This window comes from Rhizophagus irregularis, chromosome 1, assembly GCF_026210795.1.
Source record: "Rhizophagus irregularis chromosome 1, complete sequence".
NCBI classification, from domain to species: domain Eukaryota; kingdom Fungi; phylum Glomeromycota; class Glomeromycetes; order Glomerales; family Glomeraceae; genus Rhizophagus; species Rhizophagus irregularis.
In genome coordinates, this window is record NC_089429.1 from 1,321,977 (window position 1) to 1,345,415 (window position 23,439).

Genomic DNA, 23,439 nt, shown 5'->3' on the forward strand with positions numbered 1-23,439 from the left:
ATGATTCAAGAGATACTAATGCAACAATATCTTCGGATAAAATAAACAAAGGTGCCGTCTCGAAATGGTAAATTTTATGTTCCAGAATTCCGATTACGCATGTCGCACAAAACTTCTTAATGTTGATCATTCTCGAATTGTACAAATAATGGTCAAACTGCGGTGGCGTTGATTTCGTGTAATGTTGATCAGCAGAAATCACGTAGAAATGACTTAGCCACATACGTAATATAACTTACGTAAATCAATTGTAAAACATAATAATGTAACGAAAAACAAATAACCATCAAAATTATTCCCCTTTTTTTTCTTTCTTAATTAACTTATTTATAAAATTATGGCATGTTCGAAAATATTTTCGGGGGATTTGCCTGAAATAACAAGTGAAATTTTAGAACATCTTCGTAATGATTTTTCAACATTATATTCATGTATTTTAGTTAATCGATTATTATGTCGTACAGCAATTCCATTATTATGGGAAAATCCATTTTCAATACCTACACAAAATTGTCATTTTATTGAAATTTATTTACATTATTTAAATGAATCAGATAAAACAAAATTAGATGAAATTGGATTTAATAGTAATTTAATTCCTTCAAATCCATTATTTAATTATCCTAATTTTATTAAATGTTTAAATACATTTAGAATGGTATTTTTTATTGAAAAATGGACAGTTAGAGCCATATCAACATATAAAAAAACTAATAATTCTTACACTTATTCAAGTGCAATAAATTTTAAAAAATTTTCAAAATTAATTTATAGTTCATTATTTAATATATTTATTAATAATGATGTTAAATTAAATATTTTTGAAACTGAAATAATTACTGATAAAAATTATGAATTTTTTGAAAATGTTATTGAAATAATTTTACAAAATCCAAATTTTATTTATAATATTAAAAATTTGAAATTACATATTTATAATATAAGTGATGTAAATTTATCAAAAATTAATTCTTTTTTAACATTTTTATCATCAAATTGTAATAATATTTCATCACTTTATTTAAGATTTCAAAATATGTTTATTAAAACTTTTTCTCATATTATTAATTCACAACAAAATCTTCAAAAAATTTCTTTTTCTTGTAATATCGTTCCTTTACATTTATTATTATCATTAAAAAATTCTAATTATTCAAATACTTTAAAAACTATTGTATTTTATAGTGTGGATTTTAAAAATACAGTTAATTTAACTGAAGTATTTGAACAATTAAATGTTTTAGAATCTATTCATATTCTTTATTGTCATTCTTTAAATTCAATTTTTGTTCAACAAATTATTAATTTATCTAAACCATTTAAATTAAAATCTTTATTTACAAGTGAAATCTTTCCTATTGAATCTTTTCAATTATTATTACAAAAATCTGGTGATTATTTAGAAAATATTGGTTTTGAATCTTTAACAAATAGTAATGAATTATTACTTCTTATTAAAACTTATTGTACAAAAATTTCTATTTTTGAATTACGTGGTCTTGATAATCAAAATACTCATTCTGCTCTTAATTTAATTAAAAATGTTAGTCTTAACCTTAATTGCCTTTTTATTGATAATTATAGTAATTATGATGATTTAAGTTCTATTATATTACGTAATTTAGGAAAGATTTTACCTTCTAGATTAGAATATTTAAATTTATCTTTTAAAATTAAATTGGATGATTTTAAAATATTTTTAAAAGATTCTCAAAATATTTTTATTAAAAGATTATTAATTAGAAATAGGATGTTTAAAGAAAGAGTAAATATTTTACCTTATATAAAAGAATATATTATGAAAAATAGAAGAGTTGAATATTTAGCTATTGATGAAATTCTTAATAATGATAAAAAAGAATTATATTCTTTAAAAGATGAAGTTAAAGAATTTGGTTTATATAATATTAAAGTTCAAAGTTATGATAATTTAAATATTTGTTGTTATAAATATATAAGAGATATTTAATAGAATATAGATTTTTTTTTTTTTTAATTATACTGTATTTCTTGTTTGTTGATTTTGTGATTTTAACATATATTAATAAAGCTATCATATTAACTTTGGTAAAAAAATTTTAAAATCTTTATAAGATGAAAAAAGGACAAGGGAAAGAGAAAGATATTTTGATAAAAAATTTTTTAATGTCTTGGTAAAAAGAACGAAGGAGGATAGAAAAAGGTAGGAAAAAATATCAAATGGAGAGACATTCATATTCGAGATGTATTTATCACAAATTTCTTTACTTTTTTAAATGTTACAATCGACAAAATAATAGACCATCACTTTAATGCCTTCCCGTCATAAAAACATGCATAGCGCCTCGCGCAGTCTGATCCGTTAATTTGTGTATTCTCGTAAAATATTACAGTTTAAATAATCGTGGCGTAGATATAAAATGCTTGCTGTGTCAAAAAAAAGAGATATTGCCATCTTCCATAATTATATTGTTTACCAACAAAAATAATGTTAGTGGTAAGAATGTGTTTGACATGAAAAATCCATATTCTTTTTATTTTATGTATAATAAAAACTATCTTTCGTAAACGTTTACAGTCTCATACCAAAAAATATTTTTATATATATATCTTATTATCTTATCCTTCTAAAAAGAATGTCACGTTTTAAAGTATTTGATATTGTGCGTTAAAGTTTTTCAATAAATTCTCATGTTAAATACCAAAATATTTATATTTATGTAATATATTAGAGCTCCTTTACCATCCTAGAGCTTAGTTGATTATATCTCTTATTATCTTAACTTTCTTAACAATTATGTACTTGTCTTCGAAATATTAAGCAAGTAGAGATCTTTTAACGTGTAAAGCACTATTCGGAGGTTTTTCCTATTTTTCTATAAGGTTTACTATTCTGGAGGAGGAAGGTTATTATAACATGCAGTCAAGAGCTTTAACATCCAAAGTTCGCTAAGTGCTAATTAAATAGCGAACACCCATACTCCTGCTATTGAAATTATATTTAGCGGTTCAAACTCTAGATATTACAACTTTACGGCTAATGACTAGAGAATGTTGTCAAATGCATTATTTTTATGGCACACATTAAAGTTTAACTAATTTAGCAACTTCATCACTAAACTAACGGTGACTAAGTGTTTCTTGCACTAAACTACAGCCAAACTTAGTGATAACTTAGCTAAACATGATTTACTTAATGATTTCTGCGATTATTTATAATGCTTTTAATACATTCTACTAAACTAATAATTAGACTCATATTTATCTGAATTTTGTTTGCATTTGTTATGTTTGTTTTCTTTTTGTTTGGAATCAATCTAACTTTTCTTATGATGTAGATATGAAATTTTACATATTGACTTGCATAGAGTCAAGGAATTATACGAGCTGGAGTACTTTAGCAGGACTCTTGCAATATTTGACTGAAAAAGAAAACTACACAAGGGACGATTCCTCAAGTAAATATATATACAAAAAAAATGGTGGCTTAATCTCGGAATATATTTCCATTGAAATTAAGGGTGGGCTTCCCGATACGTCTATAGGTATACTATATACCGTATGTATGCATTAAAAAAATATGATTATATGAAAAGGTAATTAACCACATTATGAGTACGAACTCGTGAAAAAGGAGTCTGTAAGAAAAGTAAATGAAATGTACAGGCCGAATAAAATTCCCCATAAAAATCTAGCCGGGATGAAAGGATCATCGCAGATACTGTTAAAATGCACATGTGACCTTATTACGCTCCGATCGAAATTTAAATTGGTTAAATTGATTTCAATATTACTACTAGTAGTTGACCCGGCTACAGAACTACCTATGGCTTAGCCATCACACCAATTGAAGGTAATATAACTATAAAAAAATTTCATATCGCCATAAAATCTTGACGGTCGTTACACAAGCAGCGCAATAATTTCAAAAAAAGATGTGTGTTTTTGAAGGTCTATTTTGTACTACAAATAAGGCGTTTCTGTTAAATTAAAATGGATAGATTTATCTCTATTTTTTCTCACAACAGTTTATATCAATATTTCAACAGCAACGATGGAAATGGATGAATTATTGGCATGTTTTTTGACGGAAAGAAAAAGCAGACAACTTTTAATAACAGAGTATGAAGCATGGTTGAATAATATTGTACAAATGAGTAGTAAAAAATTGGAACATCTTATCACAACTAACAACTTCGGATATAGACAAAATATTCAAAATACTATCAACCTTGAGTTAAATAATAGAATATCCATAGCAAATTTAGAAGTAGATAAATTACATACTGGAAAATTTTTGTTATGCCAAGTGATAAGCAAATGTGTTAAATTGAGTCCCCTTTTTACGCTCGTAGAAGATCCTGAGGGTAATGTTGAACGAATCGCTTTATATAATTGGGCTGAACAATCAGCTATTCCCGTCAAAAGTCGGAAAAAAGTACTTACTATTTTTGAGGCATCAGAGTTTTTACCTATAGGTACCAAATTAGTGATCAAAAATCCATATTATCAAATTGCTTCCAGTTTTAATGCTATAATTAATCCAAATGGTCCTAGTACTTTTATTGATTTTGACGCCATTATTCGTTCAGATAATCCTAATGACGTTATTGTTATCAATCAGAATAACGAGCTTCTTAACAATATAAAGTGGTCCAATAATCTGAAGCAGAAAATAAAAGAAGCCAATAAAAAATCAGCGGTTGATGATAAAATTTTGTCAGCCGACGACTTTCGTCAAAGTGGGAATAAATATTTTGTTTCAAATGATTTTGCTGCGGCTGTTGATGAATATTCGAGTGGTATCAAACTAGATCCAAATAATGCCACATTACTTGCCAACCGTGCAGAAGCATATTTGCGATTGAATCAATTTGATAAAGCTCTTAATGATGTGGAGATCGTTCTCAAAAATGAACCTGATCATCTGAAAGCAGCTTTTCGCAAAGGTAAAGCTCTTTGTGGTCTTAAACGTTATCAAGAAGCCATCGTCGTACTTAAAGATTTGGATCTAAAGATGCAAATCAATACCGATAATTCAATTACTCCAGTTAAGCAAAGTACTAAAACATTATTAAAACATGTGGAAATGTTGGATTCTGAAAGCCGGTATGGAAAATATGATTATATAAAGATTATTGACGAGTTTTGTGAGAAGGTTAAAATTAATCAAGAAAATGATGATTGGGTCTGTGAAACAGGACCGAGATTAGACCATGCAGATTTCCTAATTGGTGATATCGAGGTTCGTCCTGTAAAAAAAAAAGGAAGAGGTTGGGTTGCTAAACGAGACATTCCCGAAGGTACTCTCTTAATAGCATCTAAAGCGTTCGAAATAGTATATGGAAATGAGGCTCCCTTAAGCTACAGAAGCATTGATTTTACATCCAAAACCATGATTACAGCTACACATTCAGAATTAGTGGCCCGTATTGCTCGAAAACTTATAGCAGAGCCAGATCTTTGTCAGGAAGTATATAAGCTTTATGCTGGTCCAGAAATTGAAAATCTTGGCGAAAATTCAGTTGATGTGAGGAAAATTGAAAAAATTATTAAATACAATTTTTTTGAAACAAAGGATCAATGGGGTATTATGAATTCCACAAAAGAAAACAGTCGATTAACCAAAGATTCCGGAGCTGGGTTATGGATCATGCCATCCTTTTTCAATCACTCATGTGTTGATACAAATGTTGAACAGTTGATTATTGGAGATATGATCTTTTTAAGAACTTGTCAGCCTGTTTTAAGTGGCAAGGAGCTGGTTCTTAGTTATTGTAGTCCATTAGGTTCATATGATGAACGATCTAATAGCCTTAGATTACATGGTATTAAAAATTGTTCATGTCGACTTTGCAACTTGGAAAGATCTGAATCAAAAAAAGTCAAACTTCGGCAAACCGAAATTCTTAGAACTTACGAGAATTCTCTCGGGCCTCAAGTGAAATCATCACTTTTCAGCGCTAATTTTAATTCTTCTCTCATAAAAGAATTAACCAAGTCGATTGATGAATTAAAAGATCTGCGAAAAGAACATCTGGATCTAGAATTTCAGTCATTTAATATAAAGGTTGACTTGGCTGCAGCTTATGTTAGAGATGGAAATCTCCGCCGATCTCTTCCTGTAGCGATTGAGGTATACAAATTTGTGAAAACAGCACAAGTGCCACAATTCTCTAGTAATGCTGCCTATCAAGTTGCATCCCGGTACGCTAGACTCGATAAAATGAAGGAAGCCAAGGAATGGTGGGACGTGGCACTAAAAGAATTGGCAGAACCTATAAGAGGAAAATTTACCAAAGAAGAGACAAAATGGAGAAAGGAAGCAATGTATTTAGCAGAAAAACTATCACCAAAAATGGTTTCTGGTGCTAAAAATAAAGGACTCCTATAAGAATCACATGAATTCGTTTAAATCCCTTTCCTTAAATTAACCAATATTTTTTATGATCTGTCATAATTTCTAAGAATGTATGATTTTAAATTAAATAAATTATTTATAAATTCTGGAGTTTTTTATATAACAAATGATAACTTAGTAGAAGCATTTAATTCATATTTAACTAAAAATCCGCACAATCGCGTCTTTTAGGGTTATTGCAGATTAGAGTCTCTTCAAGGATCAATTTGATAGAAATTAAGAAATTAAGAAGGTTATTAATATACTGTATATATACAGTAGACGGTACACTTTCCAACATATGTATTATTGATTGGCATAAGTAATAAATTTTTTATAAATTAAAATTTATAAGTGCAAGTAATGATAAAGTTTTAGAATAAGTTAGAATATATAAACTGAATTGTAGTTTAAGAAAACCTTTTTTTATATGTCGAGTTGTATATACTGTTTACTTTTTTACTAACTTTTAAAATACAGAATGAATTTTTATATTATAAATTTACTATGTAATTCAATTGATGATTATAGACCATTTTCTTTTGGAAGTTTTCAATTTTTAAGGCCGATATTATTACTTTTATTCAAAAATTATTTGACGTACATCATGTGATCTAACTATTAAATATTTTATTATTCATTACGCCTTCGCGTAACTAATATTACACGTGTTAGATCACTAAGAATTTGATTACAAATTGATTAATTGCTTAATACTCACTCGTTTACGATATAAAAAAAAAAAATTTATTTTTTGTATTTCATCTTATAAATTTTTAAAAAGGTGAGTGATTTCAAAATACCCATTTTATTCACAGCTTAGTAAAACTAAAATTAAAAAACTTTAGCATTAAGTTCTTAACTGAATTTTGGAGGTGTTAACTTGACAATAGTTATTATTTATCCGGTTTTTTTTTATAATTAGTTAGAAAAACTTTAGGTAAACCTTAACTAAATCGTCAGGATTTTTAACCTGATGGTTGTTACTTATCTAAAATTCTTTTCTTACTAATAACTGAAAAAAACTTGGATGAATTTAATTAATATCAATTAACTCTTTCTAAATCAGTTTCTAGAAATAATGATTATTAGTTTTTTCTTTCTAATATGGAAGTAACCTTTTTTTTGATATTGGTCTGCCGATTCCGGAGGAGAAATTGGCTATGAACCTTCCTTGTTCAAAGAAAGCTTTTTCTTCCTAGCTAATAACTGTGTATAAATTGTTTTGATATTATTTACATACATTATATATTACTGTAATATATGATTAATACTTTTTTTCTTTTCTTGTTAAGATAATCTAGAACGTCTTTTGAAAATTTGTCGATGAAAGATATGAATTTCATAAGATTCGTATAAAGTATGGGAAGATGAGGAGTCAAAAAGAAGTTGGAATTATACCAATTTTTTAATGTATTTATTTATTGATTTATTTTTTTCGTTTCATGTTTTTTATGTTTTTTTTATTTCCTTATTTTTTAGCTTCAGTTATCTAAGAAACGTGATAATTAAATTTTTTATAAATTAAATTTGAATATAAAATCGTTAAATTGTTTAATTAATTTGAATGAAACAAAGCAAAATCATTATTCGCGTGACGACTTCTCGAAATTAATTACGGAGAAGATTTGATTACACTAAATTTATATGTTTCGTTACATCTAGAAAGTTGCAAAAATTATTTTAGCAATGATCTGAATTCGCGTGAGAACATAAATCGAAAAAAAATTTTATCATCTTTTAAAAGACATGAAATATCAATCATCTGGTTTTCTTACTAGTTAAATCGAAAAGTATCACGAAGAATTAAAAATTTAACCAATTCTTATTCGAGTTTATCTTATAAGTAATAAATTTATTCAAAGCTATTTAACTTAAAAAATTTATATTTATTTTCAAGAATTCAAAAAATTATACTGAAAATATTTTAATAATATATACAAAGCATATATTTATATTTGAAGATACATATTAGAAAAAGATTTTATCATATTAAGTTCATATAATCAAAATTGCATTTGGTATAGACGTACTTAATGACATTCAATTTATACTAATATTAATTACTGATGCAAATTACGTGTAATGTATTTAGCGAATAAATTCACTTGTACTACAGTATATAAGTCCGATGTTCTTTGCATTCCCCACATTTTTGTATCTCCTGCTTATTAATATAATACCTTCCCTTATATGCTATCCGTGGCAAATACCTCCATAAATATTATTCCCTAGGCTATTATACAGACACCATCGCGCATCAAATCGAATTCTGATATCCTTAATATGGACCGTATTACCTTAAGGGCATAACTCTTTTATTGTAAATAGTAAATACTTCTTTCTCAATATACTGTAGCAATTTATTGAATCCTCTCGTCATCAAAACTAAGTTAAGGTAGTGTGAATTAATCTGTTATATTTCAAGAAGATAGTCAAATAGAAACTGGATAATATATACACTGCATACCTTTTCGTGTAATTAACATACTTTTCCTCACAAGCTAAAATGTATTATCTATAAAATTAACGTTCTTTTCCTTTTTAGGCGTCTTTATATACACCTTACACTAATATCTGGGAGAATACCCACGCTATGTATTGGACTCTTCCGACTCCTTGTACGCAAAAACTCTGAGATAATCTGCGATGTTTTTTAGCCAGCATAATCGGTGCTGCTCTTAAATAGAAGATCAATTCAAAAAAGCTCAATAAAAATGTATCTTAAGCGATTAGAAAATAAGAGGATTCTAACATTTCACAATACCATTCTGAAAATAAAACAACTTGATCAACGAACTTCATGGTCAATCATTGTTCGTTAATGTTTGCTGAAATGTTGAATGTACGCTTGCAAAGTTTGGCTTTATGATGTAGTATTTTTTTAATTTCCTTTCGTATAGTCTCAGAAGTAGCATTTTATCTGATGAATAACAAAAATTACAAAAAATTACTCAGATAGCACTTATAAAGAAAAAGAGATTCATAAAGGTTAACTTACATCATCATTGAATTCCATATTCATAATCCAAGGTGGACATTGAAGAACAATAATATTCCTGGGTTCGTCAACATCATTTATCGTTACTCCAATATCCATCACCTTTCATCGCACATGTAGGTACTCACGCGTTCTTTGCCTTGGATATTTACCGAATTTAATATCGATGTTGGTCAAATTTCTAAAGATCTCGTCTCGGAAACCATACTTGTTAATTAGTATAGTATATCCTTGCACCTACTTTCCTCGGAATGTATTGAGTAACGACGTAAGGTTAAGCCATAAGAACATAGGTATTTACGCAAAATAATTCTTTATGCTAAATAACTTCTGTAAATAAAACAATAAGAGGTCATTAACATTTCAAGCCGGTTGATAACGGTAAAAATCTACTTTGTAATCTCAGTATGCCAATACGAAGTCGGTAATAACGTGTCAAATCAATGTTCGAGATGGATTCATTTACCTAGTTCACTCTTCAATGTTTTTGCTGAAGTTAATAAACAGTGTTCAAACAAAATGTCAATAAATTCCAGAAATGCATAATAATTAATACTTTACTTGGCTTTCTCCTCAATAACTTGTTCTCTGCAAATAAAATGTCAGTTGGATCTCCATAAAAGATATATTTCCTTCGACCCTTCATCTTTCCTATACAAGATAAAAGTGACAATTAATTTGTACTGCGTGTGAGTAAGAAACTAAACTCAACCTGAAACAACAAGTACGCATTGCCAATAAGCAACTAGAAAGTTGGTTTGTGACGGTGCAAAGTAAGTGTGCATTGCACACTAACACAATTACGGTATGCTCACTTACAATTACGCAAAATCTCTCATTGCCAGTACGCAACGAGCAAGGTAGTTGGGGATGGTGTAATACAACCAGTCAATTCGAAATTTTTGTCCGTACATTCTGTCGATTTCAGACGTTTCGGTATAGTGCTTATGGATAGTTTTTATTTCACAAATATAACGAAGGTTTCTCCGCTCTACTTCCAATTTTTTTTTTCGTGTGAACAAAATGAAAGTTGATCTATTTTCTGTTAGAACTAAAACTGCGTCACTTATAATTTGTAGAACATTGAGCACATCAAATTGATTGGTTCAGAAACGCGTCTTAAATGAATATATTTTTTTTTCTTTTGATCAAATAAATGAATTTTGTACAATAAAATGAAAATAAATAAAATAAAAAGAAAAGAAAAGAAAGTGTAAAAAAATTATTTTCGCAGAAAATAAATTTAAATTTTAATATACAGGAAAAAAAAAATTAAAAAAAAAATTACAAATATGCTTTTTAATAAAAAATTACAATTCCTCTAAAAAAAAAGAAAAAAAAAAAGAGGAAGAAAAAAAATTATTCAACCATTTTATTCCCTCCCTCATTTATTTATAATACTGTTCTACAGTAAGTTAATATCTATACGTAAATTAATTCTATTTTTTCCTTTTTAATAACTACCTCCTCTCTCGATAATCACCGTAATTGTAAGTATAATCATTACTGCGTGTATTGATTAATCCGCTTCTAGTATAACTACTTCTACTACTCGTGGTATTATTAGTAGTAGTTGTAGTATTAGAAGAATTTCTATTTCTTCTACCACTACCAATTCTTCTTATTCTATCAACGAAACTTCCAGATCTAGAAATCGTAGGATTAGAGCTATCTCTTCTGTTACTACTATTAAAATCACTGCTGGGAGGAATATTTGTAGAATCATTACTATGTGGGCTATTTCTATTAGAATCATTGATATTTAATTGAGTAGGTGAAGGATTATTAAAAGGAAACGGTGGAGAGTGTGAAGAAGGGGAATATGAAGTATTATATGGGGGAGTATACGAAGGATTATAAAATGGAGGAGTATGTGAAGGAGGATTGGGAGGATTGGGAGGAAAATATGGGGAATTATAAGTTGGTGAATGTGAAGGATTAATATAAGGTGAATATGAAGAAGCAGCATTCATGTTAGCGTTTGAAGAATGATAAAAAGGAACAGGTGGTTGATCATGTTCATTATAAGTTGATATAGGATCTTGATGTGGATAATATCCTTGTTGAGGAATGAAGCCATGTTGTGGGACCACACCGGAATATACATCATTTTGTACTATTTGTGGTTGATTAGGTGAATACCGTTGTTGTAATGGAATGTTATAACCAATAAATTCGTTATATACATTATTATTATTATTATAACCACCGCTACCGCTACCGCTACCACGACCACTACTAGCATCATAACCATTATTACTGCTATAATTACTATAATTTTGATAGTATTGTTGTCCGCTCCCTCTTCGAACTTTTTTATTCATTTGTGCCATTTGAGGTGCCATTTGAGGTGAATGTCTATCATAATACATGCCATCCAATCCATCACTGCCTCTATTAGAACTAGTTTGACTAGTATTAATCGAATTCGTAAATGAAAATTGTGCCGAATTTTGAGAATTTTGAGTATTTTGATTATCTTGAATATTATTATTTTGAGATAGAAAATGGTCACTACCAGGAGTAATAATAGCAGAACTCGTATCATTAGTTTTATTATCATCATCATCATCTTTTTCATTCTTTTTTTTCTTTCTTTTATAGAAACATATAAAGGCAGTAAGTATAATGACTAAAATTATAAATCCTGCTACTGAACCTACGATAATTATGATAAGAGTATATGATGGACTTGATGGTTTTGGAGGTTCAAAAGTATCTACCCAAGTAAAATTTCTTGTATCTAATAAATATAATCCTGATGAAGTTTCTAATGGGTTTGTTAAAGAATTAGTTATATTACCAAATGTCATAATCATATAGTCACCGATCACGATAGATGTAGAATATATAAGTGGAGGTGGTTCTTTTCCATACGTTTGTGGTATAGACCAACGAAATTTTCCTTTTTTCGTATCTAAGACGGCTAAAACGGGTGAGGCGGATACCCAAGTTTCATTATTTACCCCTCCATCAATTACTCCACCATAAATTATTATTTTTTCGTCACTAGTTAAAGCAGCTTGATGACCCCTTCTTGGACCAATTTGATCTCCATCGGCTTGTGTAATACCCCATAAAGACTGTTTAGTATCAAATATTGATAATTGACTCATGTCAACATAATCAGGTAAACCCTTATCATTAATTTCCCATCCTCCAATATAAATTATCATACCATTCTTTAATAGTGTAGCCGTATAATCACTACGTTGACGTGGTGTAGTGAAATCATTAGCTGAAATATTTAAACTCCATCTTAAATTAATTGAATCAAATATATTCATATCTTTAAATACATTATATTCATCTTGACCACCAAATAAATATGCTTCACCATTATTATCAACAGGAATTTGCATTTTTCTTCTTAATGATGGAACAACTCCAATAGGTGGTATATTCCATGACTGAGTTCTCGTATCAAATAAATAAATTATATTATCATAAATGAGGGAAAAATTTGTTGGATTTTTTCTTTCTCCTCCATAAAGAAATATTTGATCCTTTGAATTACCTCCCGCGAATGATTGTGCTTGTGATATTCCTACTGGAATAGGTGATTGTACGATTGTCCATGGTGGATTATCTATTCTGAATGGTTTTGAAACATCTAAAAAAAATGTTTGTGTGGATAAACTATTATTTTCTGAACCTGAACCTAATCCTCCAAAGAAATATAATTTTGTACCAACTAATGTACTTGAATGTCCGTATCTTGGTTCAGGTAAAAGTGGTTCAACAGGTGTTAAAACTAAACTTATTATGAATAAATATATGTATAGTTCCATAATTAACCATCATCAAATTTCTCTTATAAATACAGCGTTAATATTAAATTTTTACATTAAAATAAAAAAAAACTAAGTATTCTTGTTTTGGAGATAAAATTTTTTAGTTTTTATTTTTTAAAGTAAAGAGAAAAAGGAAGAAAAAAAAAATTTTTTTCGTTAAAAATAAATTTTTATATATCCCTTAATCATAAAAGGTTTGTGTTCAGACTTTTATAATTACATGCAGAGTAAAAGGACTCTCATTATTATAATGGGTCCTCGGTTTTTTATCAAAAAATCGAAAAGGTAAACAAAGGAGATCAAAACTTAGAAATGATTTTCTGTTTATATTTACATATTTAATGAAATGTCATTAACGGGAAGTTTTTATTAACGGGAAATATAGGAAAAGTATATATATAAACAATACATGATTTAATAAATTTGTATTTACTATATAAAAAAATATCACAAACAAAAAAAATTCGGATTTTTTTTTTAATTTCTAATTATTATTATTTTTTTTTTTCACGGGCGTTATTTTTGGTCATAATTATGTTGAATGTTGATCAAATTATCCTTTTTAATTTATTCTTTACACATTATTTTTATTAGTTGTTTCATTTTTCTTGATCTAACAAATATAAAAAACCTTATCAAAATTTCCCCATTAGTTAGTTGAAAAGCCTCCGGAATTCGGCACCGATAATATTTCTGAATTTGGGTATTCTTTTGGATTTTTCTTTTTGACATGTGACATTTGTGTTACCATTTAACAAGTTTAAATAGTAAATAAATGAATGGATAATCTAAGAATAACATTTATTAATTCTTTTATTGATTTTATAAATGTCAAAATACGGTTTTCAAAATTAGTTGTTGTGTTGCTCAAAATGTTTATACAATAATATAGCATACTACGTATAATTTATGTATTTTTTTTTTCCTGTCAGATTTTGGGACGGCAATATTGGGGATATTTTACTATTTACTATATTTTCTTTCTCACACTCTCTCCCTTATTTTATGTCTCTTTTTTTTTATTATTATTAATGTCATCATCTTAAAATGAAGTTCAAAGAGAAAATTTTTATCTTAATATTTATTCTCTTTTCAATAATAATAACCCTTACATTTTTAGTACAAGAAAATCCTTATGATGTATTACCAGAAAAAACAATATATGATCAGAATCCAGTTTCAACTAATCATACAAAAGAGGATAAAGAACTTCCAAAGTATGAAAAAAAAAAAATTTATTTAATTAAAAATAGTCAAATATATTAATTAAATACATACATAAATACATATTTTATTATGCTTAAATTTTTAGGGAAGCAAATGTTTTAGAAAATGTACAAAAATCACAAAGTCCTATTAAGCCAATCGAGACGAGACCTACCCATGTATCTACTGCTACTATGGATAACTCTTCAACTATTAATCTGTAGGTTGAAAGAAAAAGTTATATATTGTATATAATTATACATAATTTCTAACAACTTTAATTTTTAATTTTAGACATATTAACGCATCGCCTACAAATAATGATGTAGCAATTGCTACCATTGATGATTCAAAAAGTATTGTAAAGATTGCTACTATTGATGATTCAAAAAGTGTTGTAAAGATTGCTACTATTGATGATTCAAAAAGTGTTGTAAAGATTGCTACTATTGATGATTCAAAAAATGTAACGATTGCTACTATTGATAGTTCAAAGGATTCAAAAGATTCTTCTGGAGCAGTTGCTCCTGTTGATAATTTAAAAAATAAAAATAATTCTTCTGAAGAAAGCGCCGGTATTGATAGTCCAAAAGATACAAACAATTCTTCCGCAGAGATTGCTGATGTTGATAGTTCAAAGGATACAAAGAATTATTCTGCAAAGAATGATGATGATGATAATACCTCAAGGGAGTTGTAACGATCAATGCTATTAATAGTTGAAAAGATATAAATAATTATTCCATAACGATCGCTGTAATATTCCTCCTATATAGAGTAATTCATATCAAGATTAATGGAAATTCCATCTGATGTACATAATTACCATAAATAAATAAATAAACACGTTCTATATATTCAATACCGTAAGCAGTGTGTAAGCACAATACAGAAAAAAAAAGGATATGGAATTTATAGATAAAAAATTATGCCATACTATCGAGTAAGATGGTTCGAATAGCGCTCATATTGCGCGATTTTAATAACTTATTTTTGTCTCTTATGCAACATAAATACAGTATGGTAGAGTATAAATGGAATTAAATAGCATTTGTTAAATACATTTTTACAAATAATTTTATTGAAGGCAGCCATGATTTTTTGGCGACAGAACAAATCAACGTTCGAATAAATGTATAAAATTGCTGGTCTGAAATTTGATGTGCCTCATCTTCAAAAGCGGGTATTTTGTACGTTCAGGAATTTATTTTTAAAAAATGGTAAAATAATTTAAACAACTCAAAAAAGTAAACGTTAATCTCCAATGACAGTATACGATATCAATTTATTGTTTTAGATGAATATACATAATTAAAAAATTATAACACCACAATTTAATGTTCTTAAACATAAAATAATAATACAACTAGTTGTACCAGTAGAGTTAAGTAGAAACTGGTGGTAGCGCTTCTTATTATTGATGATGGCGATCCTGCTATTGCTGATGATGATGATAATGTGACTTTGGGTGTTTTTGATAGTGGTAATGAAGACGATGTAGTTGTAGGTGATGGGAAAACAGACTCTGTAGATGATGGAGATGATGGTGGTGCTTTTTTAGGCGCGGGAGGAAGTGGAGGTGTTTTTTTGGGTGCAGGAGGGGGTGGAGATGGTGCTTTTTTAGGCGCAGGAGGGGGTGGAGCTGGTGATTTAGGTGCAGGAGGAGGAGGTGGTGGTTTATTAGATGAAGGCGATGATGGTGCTTTAGCAGCAGTGGCTGGTGGTGACAGCTGTGAGAACGTTGATCCTTCAGAGACTGTAACTTGGCGTGATTGTAAGCGGTTCTGTAGTGATCTTATATTTGGCTTTCTCCAACCCCTAAAAGTTATTAAACTATTTTTATTCATACAATATATTCATTATTTTTTTTTAAAAAATTCCTTACCTTGATGGTGAATTTCTTTTGACTAGTCCTAGTTTTTTAGAATTGTCATGTGAAGTTTTTCGGGCTGATATCAAAATTAATAAAGTTGAAAAGATTATTATAAGTAAATGGATAATTTTCGTTTGAACTTTCATATTTTGTGAAAAAGAGAGATGAATTATTCAACGAGAATAATTAAAAAAAAAAGAATAAGAAATTATTTATATTATAGATATGTTCGTGACAAAATAATTACGTAAAAAATTTTTTGGGAAATTTAACAACAAAAGCGAAACCAAATTAGGGAATATAAAGTAATTTGCTTATTCTCATTCTGCCTAAAATCCTAAAAATGGTATTTTTTAAGAAAATATTATTTATGTTATACGAGTAAACGTGTACATCATTCATGTTTTACAGACGTCAAAGTATTATGGTAACTACTTTATTAGGATGAATGTAACAAAACCTGTAACGAGGCGATCCAGTGATTGACGTACGTGATATGCATACTAACTTTATTAATTTTTAGATCAACATTTAGATAAATTTCAATTGTGGATAATTTTTGATAATTTTTACACTTTTTCGATCACGAATCATGTGACCTGTATTGTAAGTGAATATATTCAGGAATTCAGGAAATATGCGCTAAAAAAACATTATTTTCGAATTGTGTATTATATTCGAAAAATTATTTATTACATTTATTAAATATTTCCACAAAAGAAAATAAAAAGAAAAATCACAGTTTATAACACACTTCTAAGATCCTGCTTTCGGATATATGGTGCACTAGCACATGAAGGATGATGTCGTTCTTAAGTTGCTTTGGCGTCTACACAAGCAAAAATGGATGTTTAACCGGAAAACACTATAGTAGTGTACATTAAAACCACTATGAAACATAGTCCTATACCTAGTAGCACTGTTTTATTTATACACTTTAAAAACGATAATAAATATAATATAAAGTATCATATAGAAAATTAATTATCATTATGGAGTAAAAGTGAAATATTGGCATTACTAATTTTTAAATTATAAAGAAGTGAAATATTGGTGTTGCTCTTTTAAAATAAAAAAAAAGTGGAATATTGTAAAAAAAAGAATCACAAATTGGTAATAAAAGTTTCTGAAGGAACGAATAGAATTAAAGGATGATAAAGGTTATCCTGGACCAGTCAAATGTGATTGGTTTATTTTTTACCACAATTTTTAGATCTTTTACTTATAATACCAACCATTAAACATAAGAAAATATAAATATAAAACCTGGCGAATACCAGCTCATCAGGGACGATCGGATGATTTCAGAAGAGTTGGGAAAAAACCATGAATAAAATTCACGATTAATTAAATCCGTGAATAAATTAATGAATACTTTCGGGATAAAAAGTTGTTCCTTAGTTACTTTGCAATTCTAGATTTTATTTATCATCGGCGAGCATGCTCACCGTAGTACAATATTGATCATGTAATATTATCCGCAGCACAAAAATTTCTCAACAACTGTGACCTTCGGGTCACGGTAGTATAAAAGAATCAAGCGGCTATATTATGAATACTTTATCGACTCATGCTGCGAGAAGCGAGCGGACGGACAACAGGAATTTTGTGTCACCATATCTAAAATTCTATAATCCATCATGAAAATTACTTTTATCATACGAAATAAATTTTTTTTTTTTGCTCCAATAATCTTTTATTCTGTTTTATACCTACTATAAACTGAAAACTAACAAAAAGATGAATGAATAAATGTAATAATTCTCTAATTAACGTTTGTTGCTGACTTAGCCAAGTCTTTAAAAAACTTGTTGTCACCTGATCACCACGTTGAGGTGCAGCAACATTGATCAGGGGGGAATAACGAAAGGGAAAGGGGAACGAAAGGGAAAGGGGATAACGAGAGGGAAAGGGGAAAACGAGTGGGAAAGGGGATAACGAGTGGGAAAGGAAAAAACGAAGAGGAAAAGGGGAAAACGAGAGGGAGAGGGAAGGGGGATAACGAGTGGGAAAGGGGATAACGAGTGGGAAAGGGGATAACGAAAGGGAAAGGGGATAACGAAAGGGAAAGGGGATAACGAGTGGGAAAGGGGCGAAAGGGAAAGGGGATAACGAGTGGGAAAGGGGCGAAAGGAAAGGGGCGAAAGGGAAAGGGACGAAAGGGAAAGGGGATAACGAAAGGGAAAGGGGATAACGAAAGGGAAAGGGGATAACGAAAGGGAAAGGGGATAACGAAAGGGAAAGGGGATAACGAAAGGGAAAGGGGATAACGAAAGGGAAAGGGGATAACGAAAGGGAAAGGGGATAACGAAAGGGAAAGGGGATAACGAGCGGGAAAGGGGATAACGAAAGGAAAAGGGGATAACGAAAGGAAAAGGGGATAACGAAAGGAAAAGGGGATAACGAGTGGGAAAGGGGCGAAAGGGAAAGGGGATAACGAGTGGGAAAGGGCGAAAGGGAAAGGGGATAACCAGTGGGAAAGGGCGAAAGGGAAAGGGGATAACGAGTGGGAAAGGGGATAACGAGTGGGAAAGGACGAGAGGGAAAGGGGATAACGAGTGGGAAAGGGGATAACGAGAGGGAAAGGGGATAACGAGTGGGAAAGGGGAAAACGAGTGGGAAAGAGGGAAAGGGAATAACGAGAGGGAAAGGGAAAACGAGAGGGAAAGGGGATAACGAGTGGGAAAGGGGAAAACGAGTGGGAAAGAGGGAAAGGGAATAACAAGAGGGAAAGGGAAAACGAGAGGGAAGGGGAAAACGAGTGGGAAAGGGAAAACGAGAGGGAAAGGGGAAAACGAGTGGGAAAGGGGAAAACGAGAGGGAAAGGCGATAACGAGTGGAAAGGGGAAAACGAAAGGGAAAGGGAATAACGAGAGGGAAAGGGATAACGAGTGGGAAAGGGGAAAACGAGTGGGAAAGGGAATAACGAGAGGGAAAGGGGATAACGAGAGGGAAAGGGAAACAAAAGGGAAAGGGAAAGAGCAAGAAAATACACAAACATACACACACAAACCCCTACACGCAAACCTACACACAACAGCCAACATACCTAAAGGAAAACGTAAGAATAAAGAGGAGACCTAGACAGAGAGAAGACAGACCTAAAAAAAAGAAGATAAAAAGACCTAAAAAAAAAGATAAATATTATTTAAATTATATACTCATGACAAATCCCACATTAAAAGATTAGGTGTTATGTGTCATAAAAATTTTTTTCGCGTTAAGTAAACTTTTATTCATATGACCAATACAGTGACTGTATGAGTAATTATATCTAACATCGTTACGCAGATACACAAAAAGGAGATATACAATAAAAAAAGGAAAATGCAGGGGTGAAAAGAATGACGTACATGGAATATTACATGGGTTGTATATCAAATTGTCTATAGAATGTCTTTTGAACAATAATTAATACATCTCTAGACTCTAATATAGGCTTTAATACATAAATATTGTTTAATTTTAGATGCAAATTCCTTAATTTCATCTATTATCGTGCTCCGTATATTAAATATAATTGCCGATAATTTTGTTATTTTTAAAAAATCAAAAATAAGCTATAATTAACGTTAAGCTATAATTAAGCTAACGTCAATGGGCCACACGATAATATCGTTATTGTGCTTTGCGTTGATAAATATACTATTATCAACCAATTCTAGTATTCTGATTGGACAGATTTGACCACTACGTGACGCTATAATTGGTTAATAATTGTGATATTAATCGTTGCAAGCACAATAACTTATAATTACAATTAGAATAAAAATTCCCTTCATTAAAATGGAGTTTTAAATTTCTCATATTACTAATGAAATTTGGATTTTTTAAGATAACTCAAAATAGAATTAAAATATTCGCTACCTAACGACGAGTATATGGAATATTAGTATCATATTCAATAGATATTTTAAGTTTTTAATCCAATTGAGAGACAAGTATTTTGTGTACCTAAACGTTTGATAAAATTAGAATAATTAAATAATGCATTTGAAGAATTGTCGCAGGAATTGTTTAAACTCAAAAATTTTTTTTATAATTCCAATTCTGTTTCACTTCCTAAAGCTTCTTCGAAAACGATGATTTTTGTCATATTTATATGTTAACGTTTAATTTATACTTTATTTAAAAATAATTAATAGAAATATCACGGAAATATAAACACTATTTATCTACTCAAAAATTAATTGTTAAGTTATAAAATCCAACACAGAAAATTATAGAACAAGGTAGTGAAGTTACTTATCAGCTTTAATATATTTGCCTATTTTGGTTAAAAAAAAATTTAAAATTGTCAACGTGACGTACTATAAAGATTATAAAAAATTTAATTACCTTTTTTTTGTGTTTCTTCATCAAACTTACGCTTTCTTGAAAATTCTACAGGTACGGTTGTGCTTTGAGAAACGGAGTCCGTATTTTGTGTTAATGAACTAAAAAATGCATAATGAAATTTATATTTTTCATAATTTATACTCATTATATTAATAATTACCTTCGAATATTATTTATATCATATTCATATTCTTTTGTAATATATCCTATAAATTAATAAAAGGTCGTCCAATTAATGTTTCATGTCTTTTACATTAATAGTTAATTACTACTAATAACGAATATATTGCAACATACCAGTTTCAGAAATCACGGAACTTAACGCTCTGCTTGTATAAATTGCTTTTGGATGAGATTTTTTACTAAATTCGGGTCCAAGTTTCTTTAATTGTATTAATTCTAATCTTTTTGCTTCAGCATTTATAAATGCTTTCTCAATAATACTATTTTTAGTTGTAAAGCACTGTTCATAAAACAGTCCATTGTTAAAAAAAGCTTTGGTTATAAAATCCAATTCATTACCCCATTTGTTAAAAGAATTAAGGATTTCAATTATTTTGCCAATAGTTGGTCTTTTTTGAGGATTAGAATCCCAACATTTTATCATTAAATTGGAAAAACAATCAGGAGTATCATTTGTAATTTCAGGACGTTTTCCATCAATAATTTCATAAATTAGATTAACATTATGCTCAACATTAGCAAATGGTTTACATCCTGTTGTAAGTTCCCACATAATCATACCCAAACCATATATATCAGATTCTTTTGAAAATACACCACCTTTAAATATCTCTGGTGCAATATAAGGTATTACTCCATATATTTCATTGTTTAATGAAGAGTTATTTGCAGGTTGTGATAATCCTAAGTCTCCAATTTTCCAGTCTTCCAGTATCATTAATAATATATTTCCACTATGAATATCACGATGTATAAAATTATTATTATGAATTTTTTCAAGTCTAAAATAAAAAATTTAGTAATTAATAAATTAAATATAAATAGCAAATACATGCATTAAAAATTCTATAAATACCCAAGTGCAATATCCACTAAAATTCTTAATTTTTTTCCCCATTTTATTTCTTTAAAATTCTTTTGCAAATAACTGTATAAATTTCCACCATATGCATATTCCATTACAAGCATATACTCTTTTGTTACAGGATCTTGTGTAATACCATAACATTTAACAAGATATGATTCATCATGACAATGATAAAATGATTTTAGCTAAAGTATAAATAATAAATATGTTAATATATGTTATATAAACAATGCAAAAATATTAAATATTAAAATTTTACCTCATTTAAAAAATATTTATTGATACCTCGTGAATTGATTAATCTTTTTATGGCAACATCACTATCACGTGTACCGTTTGACCAAGTTGCTTTATAAATTGTACTAAATCCTCCTTCTGCTATTTTCTTTAAATTTTTAATTTTAGAATATGGAATCCATGTTATTCCTCTTAAATAAGATCTTTTAATGAAATTATATACTTTTAATGGATTTGAACTTGTATAATTATTTATATAATTAGCAATCAAATGATGACTATTATCATCAATTCTAAAAAGAAATTCATCTATAATACAATTTCCACTACTTATATTTGTAATATCAATAGTAATTAATGATATTCTTTTACATTTCTTACATTGAGATTGGTATGTAATTCCGAAAATAATATTAGTCGTTAAACAATACCTACACCCACTATAAACTATATAGCAATTTGTAACACCATTTTTGACAATAAGATTCTGACTCTTGTTGTATGTATTCTAGTTCTAGTTGACAAATTACACATTTGTTAGAATTATCCCACCATGGTAAATTTAAAATTGAAATAGGTTTTTTAGTTAAAATTGATTCTACCCAACCGGAAGAAAGCCGATAACTATCTTGATTATGTTTAAATAACCATTCTTTATCACATAATTCACAAACTATTTTATTATGAGTACAATAGTAATCATTGAATGACGGGGTATTTGGGATTATTTGTCTAAAATATGAAACCTCAGAACAATATTGACACCATTCTTGAATGTTCTTTGTATGATGTTCAATACACTTAGCGCACCTATTTGCTGCTATATTCGTATCCAAGTATGTATCATTACATGTATTATATGTTACGTTTTTAATATACTGAAATAAACAATTTCTGCAATATTTTTGTTCAAATTCAAGTGTCTGGGAGTATTTATTTTTACAATAAAAACAATTTTCCTCCTTTTTCTTAAAGGGGATAAACAAAACAGGTAAAGGACTAGACTTTAATCTTGGTGATGAATTATTATTTGTGTTCATAATAATATATTTGAGAAAGTAGCTTATAAAAATCTGAATGTTTAAATTATATAATAATATTTATATATATTTAGGAAAAAAATTTTCCTCAAAGTTTTATACCCGTCTTATTAATACTATTAAACTTCGTTTATTAGACAGCTACCGTTCGGACACTTAAAACTCGCGTTGAATAAATATCGAAAAAATGAAAAAATGTAAAATGTGTCAGCTCTGTTGGTAAAGCGCCTTTTTGTCAATATTTTTCCATTCTGCTATAACATATAAAAGGAGTGACAAATTTTATAAATACTAGACCCTAAATAGGAAGTGATCGACAAAGAGTGTTATGACATAATCACACAAATTAATTGCATCGGTTAAATAATTTTCCGTAATTTTTTTGTAATCTCCAAATAAAGCGAGAATCAAACTTTTAAAAAATTTCCAAATTAAGTAAAGATCTTTCCTTGTTTATCAAATTAGACTGTTGTGTTTCATAATTAGAATTTTCTGATTTCTATAAAGAAAAGGTAACGGA

The 23,439-nt window shown here is 29.0% G+C and overlaps 6 protein-coding genes across 6 annotated transcripts; 3 read left to right on the top strand and 3 right to left on the bottom strand.

Annotated features, from left to right (window-relative positions):
* Positions 1 to 316: 316 nt before the first annotated feature.
* On the top strand, positions 317 to 1,969 carry OCT59_000244 (uncharacterized protein; the record flags this gene model as incomplete). The annotated part of the gene is made up of 1 exon (XM_025325921.2): positions 317 to 1,969. Exon 1 carries the CDS (start codon positions 338 to 340, stop codon positions 1,967 to 1,969), a length of 1,632 nt encoding a protein of 543 aa, XP_025178751.1. The 5' UTR covers positions 317 to 337.
* A 2,064-nt stretch (positions 1,970 to 4,033) lies between these two features.
* On the top strand, positions 4,034 to 6,607 carry OCT59_000245 (uncharacterized protein; the record flags this gene model as incomplete). Its single annotated transcript, XM_025317201.2, has 1 exon — positions 4,034 to 6,607. One exon carries the CDS (start codon positions 4,034 to 4,036, stop codon positions 6,371 to 6,373), a length of 2,340 nt encoding a protein of 779 aa, XP_025178750.1. The 3' UTR covers positions 6,374 to 6,607.
* A 4,233-nt stretch (positions 6,608 to 10,840) lies between these two features.
* OCT59_000246 (uncharacterized protein) lies at positions 10,841 to 13,171 on the bottom strand (the record flags this gene model as incomplete). The annotated part of the gene is made up of 2 exons (XM_066138697.1): positions 10,841 to 12,993; positions 13,072 to 13,171. The coding sequence occupies 2 exons, from the start codon at positions 13,169 to 13,171 to the stop codon at positions 10,841 to 10,843; spliced, it is 2,253 nt and encodes a 750-aa protein (XP_065988169.1).
* Positions 13,172 to 14,089: 918 nt separating this feature from the next.
* OCT59_000247 (uncharacterized protein) lies at positions 14,090 to 15,250 on the top strand. The gene is made up of 3 exons (XM_025325920.2): positions 14,090 to 14,391; positions 14,487 to 14,600; positions 14,675 to 15,250. Exons 1-3 carry the CDS (start codon positions 14,222 to 14,224, stop codon positions 15,078 to 15,080), a joined length of 690 nt encoding a protein of 229 aa, XP_025178747.1. The 5' UTR covers positions 14,090 to 14,221; the 3' UTR covers positions 15,081 to 15,250.
* A 379-nt stretch (positions 15,251 to 15,629) lies between these two features.
* Positions 15,630 to 16,430, bottom strand: OCT59_000248 (uncharacterized protein). The gene is made up of 2 exons (XM_025317198.2): positions 16,266 to 16,430; positions 15,630 to 16,198 (listed from the first exon to the last, which is right to left on the bottom strand). Exons 1-2 carry the CDS (start codon positions 16,397 to 16,399, stop codon positions 15,724 to 15,726), a joined length of 609 nt encoding a protein of 202 aa, XP_025178746.2. The 5' UTR covers positions 16,400 to 16,430; the 3' UTR covers positions 15,630 to 15,723.
* A 4,064-nt stretch (positions 16,431 to 20,494) lies between these two features.
* On the bottom strand, positions 20,495 to 22,919 carry OCT59_000249 (uncharacterized protein; the record flags this gene model as incomplete). Its single annotated transcript, XM_025333259.2, has 7 exons — positions 20,495 to 20,520; positions 20,592 to 20,689; positions 20,752 to 20,797; positions 20,889 to 21,556; positions 21,631 to 21,827; positions 21,902 to 22,208; positions 22,321 to 22,919. 7 exons carry the CDS (start codon positions 22,917 to 22,919, stop codon positions 20,495 to 20,497), a joined length of 1,941 nt encoding a protein of 646 aa, XP_025178745.2.
* Between the last annotated feature and the right edge of the window lie 520 nt (positions 22,920 to 23,439).